This window comes from Spodoptera frugiperda, chromosome 3, assembly GCF_023101765.2.
Source record: "Spodoptera frugiperda isolate SF20-4 chromosome 3, AGI-APGP_CSIRO_Sfru_2.0, whole genome shotgun sequence".
Classification (NCBI taxonomy): domain Eukaryota; kingdom Metazoa; phylum Arthropoda; class Insecta; order Lepidoptera; family Noctuidae; genus Spodoptera; species Spodoptera frugiperda.
Window position 1 is genome coordinate 9,983,507 of NC_064214.1, and position 10,617 is coordinate 9,994,123.

Genomic DNA, 10,617 nt, shown 5'->3' on the forward strand with positions numbered 1-10,617 from the left:
TAATATGTTGATCACGTTTATTAATGTCAAATAAAATCAAAACTTCCAGATTTTTATAAAGGAGACGATATTATAATATTCAGCATACATAACCCTAAGTCAAGTGTGGGAGAGCCATGCTTCGGCACGAATGGGCCGACTCGACCGGAGTGATACCACGGCCTTAATAAACATAATAACTCTCACTATAAAAGTACTAGTAGTCTAATAAAATAGCTGCTTCCCCCATCGGGGATGTAACTCAGTGGTAGAGTGTCTGCTTCGCATGCTGAAAGTCCTGGGTTCAAATCCCAGCATCTCCAAAGTTGTTTTTAGTGAAACTTTATTTTTTTTTTGTCAGCGGAATACTTACAAATATATTTATTTATTTATTGCACAATGTACATACTTATACGACTAGTACAGTACATAACCCTGTTATTTACATGGTTAAATATCTTTACATATGTCTGTACATGTTCCACAATAACTGTGTACGTACAATATTAACAGCAGATCATTAGGAGCGAACTTTTCACGCGAACAAACAGACCGACTGACGGGCAATCTTTCAGATTACACAGATGTGAAGCTACTGGAAGTGCTAAGGACTATTTACAGTATGATCGACTACTTTTTCTGCTTTTAACTTTCTCGATTTAGTTCGGGTTAGGTACTTTGGTATTAGAACAGAATCTCGACCTTCGCATCACAGATTTTGCTGAATCTCAGTTGTTTACATAGAACTACTGGCCTTTGCGCATCACGTAACGCTTCTACGCTTCGTAAACACGTTGGCAATCGTAGTTTTAAAGGTTCAGATTTATCAGAGAGCGTTACTACTAGTATTCTTGAGCTCTTAATCGGCAATATTGTGTTATAATCTACTGTGTCAATTATACAATTCCTAAAATACCATACCCAATTTGTTCACACGAAGTACGCTCAAAATCCCAAGGCTTGTCTCTTCCATCCCCCTTACATCAGCACACTCTCTGACTAATCATAAGCCGGTCATTGGGCACGGCGATAAATCGCGCACCATCACTATAACTCAGAGCTACCCCTAATTAGGGGTAGCTGTAAATAATTACCTGCCACTTCTATGTTACATTCTTACTAATAATGTAAATAGTTTAAGTTTTTTTATGTTATAAGCCGGTAAACGAAAACCGAAACACCAGAGGCGTTACAAGTGCGTTGCCGGCCTTTTGGGTTATGATAGTTGGTCATGAATTTGAAACTCTTTCTCGCACATTTTCTCGATTAAGATAAGGTCAACTTTAAAACCGTACAGTTTAGTTTTAGAGGAATTTACACATACGGTCCCTTCGATTATGGAATGAACTCCCCGCCAAAGTTTTTCCCAGTAGGTTAGAATATTGGGTACTTCATTCAAGAAGGAAGTAAATAGGTTTCTTAAGCGTCCGCAAATCGCATGTAATGCCCCAAGTATTACAAGCGTTCATAGGCTTCGATACCCACTTACCATTACGTGGACCGTGTGCTTTCTTGCCACCATCGTGGTATATAAAACTCACCCAAATTCGACTGAAACTCAATATTTAACATATAACAAACAATAAAAACCACTTATTATACATATTCCATTAACACGCGCCTTAAATCCTTTGAAACATCAACATTAAAAAGTACACAGAATAATAAAATAATGAATAAAACTTTACAACCCAAATGCTGCCAAGAAAGCCCACATTCAGAACAATTAAAACATAATAAAATAATTTAACGTCTGTCTGTCTTTTAGTACTGAAAGACATTTGTAGCTAACATCAAAACCAACAATTAAATAGCACGATCATTAATTTGGCTATGTATAAACTAGCTATTTATTTTTTGGGATAAGCTCGCCACAACCTTTCAAAACCGCTGCAACTCCTGTAAGCTAGGATCTATAAAAGACAAGTCATCTGATGGTAAGCGATCAGTGCCGCACATGGACACTCGCAACACCAGGGGAGACACAGGTGCTTGGCCGGCCTTTTAAAAAGGAGTATGCTCCTTTCTTGAAAGTTTTAAGGTGATATCGGTTCAGAAATACCGCCGTCGACCTTTTATAACAAATATTATGAACGGAATAATATTACTTTGCTAAGAATCGAAATCGAGACTTTTAAGGGACAAACATACTTCACATGCGTAACACTGCCTACCCCTCAGAAAATAAAACGAACCATTTAACCTATTTTACGAACTTATTTAAAAATAATTCAATAATCATCCCCTTTCTTATACAAATTGTAAATCAATTAAACACTACAATTTCAAATGACAGCTACAAACTGACAGACATATCTACAGTTTAATTATGACAGCTAACCCTTCCCCGCCGTGTATTAATTAGTTACTGCCTTACATGATGCTTGACAAATAAGTCCCAACATATTTGTAGCGGTGAAATGACACGTGACTATTATTGAGTGATTATGCAGGTTAATAAAATTATAATAAGTGTTTAGTTTCAATTATCACTTTGTAAAGAATTATAGTGGTTTATTCTAATTAATTTTTGGTCTATTAAATGGCAAATTAGCACACAATTTAAGAAAAAAATACATGAAATAAATTAATGACACGAAAGAAATATACAATGCGATAATATGATTAGGGCCGTCGGTAGAGAACGCCCTAGACGGGTATAGGTATAACGATCAGATTAGCGATATATTAAAGAAGGGCCAAATTACAAGTACCTTTTACCGACGAGCATGCATGAAAAGACTGATGAATAGGTAAGAATCGTAGCAATTGGCGTTCCATTGTCTTTGCCTACCGCCATGGAAGACAGGCGTGAGGTTATGTATATATGAATCAAATTGCTTAGGTGCTAAATGATGCTTGGTTATCCATTAGCTTCGAACTATAAAATATTAAACTTATTTATTACTCTTACTTAAATAAGTGAAAATACCTCCCCTCCATAGCGTCTAAAGTCCATACACTAAGCCCCCATTTTCCTACCCCCATAAACAGACCAATTTCTCCTTCACAAGACAATAATGAACATTAAACATATTATAAACATACATGACGCAATTAAAATCAACTTAATGTGATACATCAGATCATATCATGGGTCGTTTGTACCCATGGTAACACTTCAAGCTAAACACAACCAGTTTATCATGACCTCGCTTTGTATGGTCTTTGCGAATATTCAAGGGTCAGGTTATACTGGTTTTGTGTAGTTTGATGTATACCCAGTATCCGACCGTCGGCTGCCGTGTATTAATTGGTGGCTCTCCAAACAACGGCGCGATAATGTTTGATTGATGCTGTCGATACCGGCCGTAAGGGGGCGTTTGTGTGCAAGACTTTTTGATGCGATTTCTGACAAGATTTTTTAATGATAATTGGGTTAAATAAAGGCAATCATTTAATTTTCACTTATTACAATGCCTATTTCTACCGAGGAAAAAACACAAATCGTAACTTTCATACAGACTTGCAAATTGACAGTAACAAGCACCTAGCTTTTTTACTGACAGAATGACAAACTATTATTTCTTTACTTGTTGACATTTCAAAAGTACCTATTAATGGTTTAATTGAAATTAGTAATTTAACTTTGACTTTGACGTAAACTGTCAAAGTAGCGACAACTGCGCCCACAATTTTACTACTCATCATATTCGCTATATCGAATACTATAGCTAACAAATATCTACCAAACCAAGAAGAAAACCACATGTTTTTAATTAAAACAAATTTTAAATCGCAACCTCTAAAATGTCTCTATGAACGCACCCTAAGCATCAATATTATCCACAAGGATATTCCGTTACACGCATCATTAAGGGTTGGCACACGTTACAGAGAACATTGGCGCTCGGAGGGTTATCCGCGCTTTGATTACTGATACGTAATCAACCAGTAATCAACTATTATGTTATGGTAGCCTAGTATGTGTAAAGAGTTTGGTTGTAATGGTTTGATGTTATGGGTTTGTGATCAAACTTTTGAAGCTCTTTTGAAGCTTTGACTCTGGCATGACTAAATTAGACCTGCTTTATTCAATCTTGTAATTTTCGAAACACCGAAAAAAGCCCAGTAATGCTTTGCCCCACCGGGAATCGAACCTAAGACGCCTTGTCCGGCAGTCGCACTTGCAACAACTCGACCAACGAGGCAAATAAATATTATGTCATAGAGAAACTCCTATTTCAAGCACTCCATACAACAATTTTTACTAAACCTCATACAGCAGTCAAATTAAAAAACACTATCATTTATCACAATAACAGCAATTAAAAGTGTCTCTGGCAGACACCATAGTCACGCCACCCTGAACCAGACGTAATATGTTAATTTGTCTATTCATTAAAATAACAATTATAATTGAACATACAGAGTCCACCACGCGAATTTCTAATTAGTATCTGTAATTGTTGAATGAGGGTATTTTATTTAAAGAGACCAAGTTGCTTGAGTTGAGATATTATCTCTTTCTGATGGTTTAAACAAGTATAAAAGTTAATATTTAAAAGATGTTCTAATCACCTACGTCGCCTGCACTCAAAAGTATTGGTCTCTGTTTCAGCAAACGATTTAGTAAAGTTAATATCCATAAAAGGTCATAATCTTGTTACAGTAAAATCTATTCACTTTTCGTCAGTTATTACTCGTAGTGTACAAGTTTCAGTTTTCAAGCCAAACATCTATTTGAATTCCAAAACTCCATAAAAAAATTGGAATCCAAAAAGGGTATAAGTAATCCCTTGTCCGACCCATCGCAGCTCACTTACCACCGAACCAGTTAACTCTTTTGAACACAATTAAAATTCATCCCACAACCTTGAAGATCACATTTGTCCCGGAATCAATTCTCCACTGATGTCATTACACCCAAAAGACGCGGTTACCCCATACATACATATGTGTAATCCCCTAATTTGATACTGGTTTTAATTAAACAATTTAACTTGGCGGCCTCGTCGCACCCCCCCTTTTATCCCCAAACCGTACCCCTACGGTATCGCTCAGAGATTTATTGCTGACACACCTGGCACCTTTGATGTATTGAGCGCAAGACATGTGTGATTATCTTTGGGGAAGTCATTGGTAATGTAGATCATAGGACGAGATATTTGAAAAGTCATCACTGAAATCAAATCGATATTTTCAATCTTATAGTTTCAATTTATATGGTTCTACCCAATGACTTTGAAAATTCGGATGTAGTCTCTTGAACAATTTGGAGCCACGGATTACCTAGCGGATTTACCGCGGCTCCGGCTCGAAAAGCAAGAGGACGAATGGTTTTTATTCAGTAAGAGTCTGATACTCCGTATCACCTCGGCCTAAGACAATGGATGTCATTTCACCACTTAAAAAAAGTCCATTGAAACAATGACTGAGGCACCTGGCGCCCTCTCACGCACACACCTTTTTTTCAACGTCTTTGGGTTCAACTCCTTGCCACACGAGGCCATGGAAAAATCATAATTTAAAAACAAACTGCTTCGTGTAAACTACAAAACTTCTTTCTAAAAATCACCATCACAATCAGTCATATTGAAAACTGTCAAAGCATACGAAATAAGGATGTCAATTTGTGTGGCATATATTTTATAAATTATTTATTATTTTGTAATCAATTTACAAACATGATGTTCATTTACGCGTGCACAGTCATACTCACGGCAATATGTGAAGTCATCGCCGTGGACCAGAAGGACTATGCACCAAATGTCGGCACAGTACTGTTCACTGCAGCAGATCTTAAGAAGAAACAATGGAGCAAGAGCGAACTAGCATTACTGAAGGCCAGAAGGCACTTCCAAACCCTGCTTCCACCACCAGTTTTCATCAACAACTTCAATGAAGACTACGTCAACATACTACTCGGATATTTCAAGGATGCCTACACCGCTATCAAACGAGAAGCTCCTGACACCGAAACAGACACCATTATGACCACAGCTCTGTCTGATGCAATAGGCGGCTACCTTAAAGTTTGGGTACTACCCGTGGCAAAACTGGACTACTACGGAGGTACAGTATCTCAAAATAACGTTGTCAAACTATTCAAATTTTACAATGAGATAAAAAGATACTTAGACACTGATGGTGTCGGATGGCGCGAGCCTGATGAAAGGGTGCTCAACTCTATGACCATCAATGTAGCTCCGTTGAAGATCATGTCAAACACCAGAAGCATGAAAGATCCTTGTGATAATTTAGCTTACTTTGAGAAGACTGATACAGGATTGGCGATACCAATTCCTAACGTGAATTGGAATGAGAGAGCAAGTACAATGTTTATACCGTTGAAAAATACATCTTTAATACCGATGAACACTCCAGATTCTGCACACAATCTGGTTAAATACTACGACGCAGCAAAAAATTGTATTCAATCCAGTAACCCTAAGGAACAGGAGAAATTCGATGAAAAATTTCAAGAGTGGCTCGCACGTGACGTTGTGCCACACTTGAAGGATGAGAACCTGTACCTCGCACTAGGAAGTGTGCTCTCACTAGTAAACAGGACACGAGATCTTTGCAATAGCGTCATTGACTTATACGGGAACAAATACGTCATGTGTAAGAAACCCCCTTCACACGCGTTAGTCGATTTATCATGTAAAAAAATGTGGATAATATCTATTATACTGCTTATTGAAGTGGCCTGGTGCATACCAGCTCTGATTTACATATTATGTTCTAAAAGATTTCGCAAAAAAGATTGTACAAGTAACGTCTATCTCTTTATAGATAATAATAAGGGCGGTAAGGGTGTTAAGGCGGAAAAAAAGGGGAAAGGTTACTTCAAAGGTACGACGAGCTGCATGGTTGAAGACACTTATCCATTATCACAGGATAGACCCCATAGCACAACATTGAGTAGAGATCCTGAAGTAGTATTATTTCGTAGATCCCAGTTGACCAACATGGAATTTGAAGGTCAATTGCCCGAATCAAAAATGGCTAAAAATATTGGAATTGGGTCGCTATTGTGTCTTCCATCGGATCCCATAGTTAACAAGATATCTCGTGAAATACCCAAACAATTTGGAGTTATCGAAAAAAAGTCGTCACTTAAGAGGCCGGCTCAATATGTATACCCTGATCGATATAATTCTATGCAACATATGAACAACTCATCAAGTTACGACCAGGGCATCAGCTGCAGTTCGAAATATACCCAAAGCGATAACAGTGTCACAACAGTGCGGTATGCGTCAAAAAACTTACCACCAGACAGGACATCGTTTGACTACAGAAATAGAAAAAGATGTGATTACAGAAGGTGTGATGATCGTAGAAAATCAGAGGAGTGTTGTCAAGTCAGTGAAGTCCGTGGCAAAAGGTCACAAAACGAACAAAGAAGATTTGAAGACCTCCAAAAAGCAGAAGAACGTAAGAAACTTGAAGAATGGCGACGGGCAGAAGAACACAAAAAAGCAGAAGAACGCAGAAGGGCAGAAGAATGTAAGAAACTAGAAGAACGCAAAAGGGCAGAAGAATGTAAGAAACAAGAAGAACGCAGAAGGTTGGAAGAATTAAAGAAACAAGAAGAACATAGAAGGGCAGAAGAATTTAAGAAACTTGAAGACCGCAAAAGAGCAGAGGAATATAAAAAACTTGAAGAACGGCGAAAAGCTGAAGAACGTAAACAGCTAGAAGACATCAGAAAAGCAGAAGAATCCAAGAAATTAGAAGAAAGTCGCAAGGCAGAAGAACGTAAAATAGCAGAGGAACGTAAAAAAGCTGAAGAATTGAAGAAATTAGAGGAACGTGAAAAAGCAGAAGAATACAAGAAATTAGAAGAACTTAGAGTTGCGGAAGAACGTAGAGCTGCAGAAGAACGTAGAATTGCAGAAGAACAAAGAATAGAAAACGAACGTAAACTAGCAGAAGAACATAAAATTGAACTTAGATTTTCAGAAGAACGTAGAAAGCCGGAAGAATGTAGATTATCGGAAGAATTTAGAATAGCAGACGATCGTAAAAAAGCAGAGGAATTTAAGAAACTAGAAGAACGCATTAAAGCGGAAGAAAGTCTGCATTTGGATGAATTCAGAAATAATGAAGACCGCAGACACACCGATGAACCTCGAATGTTTGAAGATAGCAGAAGATTCGAAGAATGTAGGATGTTAGAAAAACAAGACGATTGTAAAACACTAGAAGAGTATAGGATGCTAGAAAAACTTGAAGAATGCAGGAGTCTTGGAGAACGTATCAAAGCAGAAGAATATAGTAGAAGACGTAAACTGTTTGAAGATCAAACTAGGAAGTATGAAGAATTTAAAAAATACCAGGAACGCATGGAACGTGAACAATCTAGTAAAAAACTTGAAGAACAAAATGAGGAACAAAAAGATATTGAGGAGTTCCGGAGACAAAGAAAAGCTGAGCATTCCAGGAAAAATGATGAACGGAAAAAGCCAGAAGAGGCTAAAACGTTCGATGAATACAAAAAACTTATGGAAGCCAGACAGCTTGACGAATCCAGGAAACAAGATAATACTAAAAAATATGATGAAGCAAGAAAATATGATGAGACGAGAAATTATGATGAAGCCAGAAAACGTGATACAGCTAGAAATCCCAATGAGTGTAGGAAATATGAGGAAATTAGAAAATTTGAGGAATCCGATAAACCCAGAGAACAGAAAACAGGTAGAAAACCTGAAGATATTAAAAATCTCGAAAGTTATAGAGATTTCGATAATAGTCGACAACTTGATGCACAAAGACATAACAATAAAGACATGGGAGGCAGCAAGGTGTTAGATAGTCTCACAAACTTATACTCAGGCACTAAGATTCAAAATGACTTTAGAAAAACAGAGGATCGAAGGGACCAAGATCGTAACTCTTATAATACGATGGACAACTGTGGTGTTCGAGGGGCCTATTCTGATAACATAGATAACCAGGGCGCCAAAGACGGCGACTATTCTAGCAGTACTGGTGACCAAATAACACGAGACAGTAGCTGTAAAAATACAAGTGATCGTGGAGAATGCGAGCATAGCTCTTGTAACAAGATAGATGACAAAGTAGCTCGAAACGAGAGCTATTATAACAAGAGAGGTGAAAGAGAAGTACGTGTGACTCCATGTTGTTGCCATAAGGCTGATGACAGAGTAGCGCGTGACTGTTGCTGTGCAAGACCAGAACACAAGAGACACGACCATAGCTGCAGTAAAAGGAACGAAGACCGAAGGAAGCGAGAGCACAGCTGTAGTAGAAAGACAAAACATCGAAAAGAAAGAGACGACAGCATTTACTTAGTTGAAAATCAGAGAGGACGAGAGGAAAGCCCTTATTTAAGAACTACAGAAGAAATAAACAAAAGAGACAGTATGCCTAAAGAAAGCACGCACATTGTCAACGAAGTTAAATTTGAGAATTTGAATCGCAAATCATCTGATTATGTGGACTACAACAGTCCATTAGCAGACTCCCGAGACACTATAACAGATGAGCTGCAAAGAAGTTCTTATCCTTGTACCGAGTGCATCGATTCACTATCGACTTCAACGTATCGCGATGTAACTTCAGATAGTCTTTCAAAATATCTGTCAGATAAACCGTTGGAGAGAGAAAGAAAAACTCGCTTTGAAGTCACGAAGGAACGGATGATGCCAGGAAACAGAGGAAAAAGTAAAAACAAAGTCAAAGTAAAAACTGGAAAGTCTCCATACTTGGAGATTACTATTGACAGACCTACTACTGAGATTTGCGTGGATATGGGACAGTGTAAGTCGCATTACTCGTCGTTTAAGCCGAGCAAGATACCCAAACGTGCTAGTATTCAACCATTTCATAGTAGACAAGGATCAGACCCAACGGAGAAACAAAAGAGTCTAATTCCTCAGCCTAAAAGGAAGACACTAGATGACATTACTTTAGCCCAGTGCGGCTGTTCCAAGTCATGTGACACTAGATTAAATGACACTTTCTGATGACTCGAACTATCTACATGTGTCTATACGTTTGGCACCATTATAAAGAGGGAATTTAGTTTTATTATAGGTAGTTGATATTTCAATAATGTTAGCTGTACGATTATTGCTGTAATTCATTTGATACTGTTATTAATATTATATGGGTTTAAGTATAATTCTGAGTTTTTATTTCTGAAATATAACATTGATATCATTATAGGTAAACTATGTATGTGTTAAGTATGTATTTATAAAAATCACGATACATACACTGAAATCCTAAACCTTGAATTGTTATCTTTTGTAAATTGGTTCTAATTACATCCACAGTACAGTACAGGGCGCAAAATTCAATAACATTTCTTACTTACACACTTCTACGCGCTAGTCATTCAATTAGCAATACGCTACAAATACTGTTTTCTTGCTAGATATTCAGAAAACTGTAGTTTTACACACTCAAACACATGAATTTAAAATAAACACAACAAATTAATAACCCACAATCAACCAAAGATACATCATATCAATTATTCCACCTCCAATCTCTTTCTCTGTTCATAACTAGAGAGGTACCCACTCCATATAATTCCAGTGAGTAGCTCACTAATCACGGTGATGAATTTATTGGCTCGATCCGGGTGAATTAGAGGGGATCCTGAGTTATTGCATATTTTGCCCAGCTCAGGTGGCCGCCACCGCTGCTAATCTGTCA

At 37.6% G+C, this 10,617-nt stretch overlaps 1 protein-coding gene and 1 non-coding gene across 2 annotated transcripts; both read left to right on the forward strand.

Moving 5' to 3' along the window:
- Positions 1 to 230: 230 nt before the first annotated feature.
- Trnaa-cgc (transfer RNA alanine (anticodon CGC)) lies at positions 231 to 302 on the forward strand. The gene has a single exon. It is a non-coding gene; the product is annotated as a tRNA-Ala (tRNA).
- A 5,213-nt stretch (positions 303 to 5,515) lies between these two features.
- Positions 5,516 to 10,078, forward strand: LOC118274243 (apical junction molecule-like). The gene has a single exon (XM_035591676.2). The coding sequence runs from the start codon at positions 5,607 to 5,609 to the stop codon at positions 9,918 to 9,920; it is 4,314 nt and encodes a 1,437-aa protein (XP_035447569.2). The 5' UTR covers positions 5,516 to 5,606; the 3' UTR covers positions 9,921 to 10,078.
- The last annotated feature ends 539 nt before the right edge of the window (positions 10,079 to 10,617 follow it).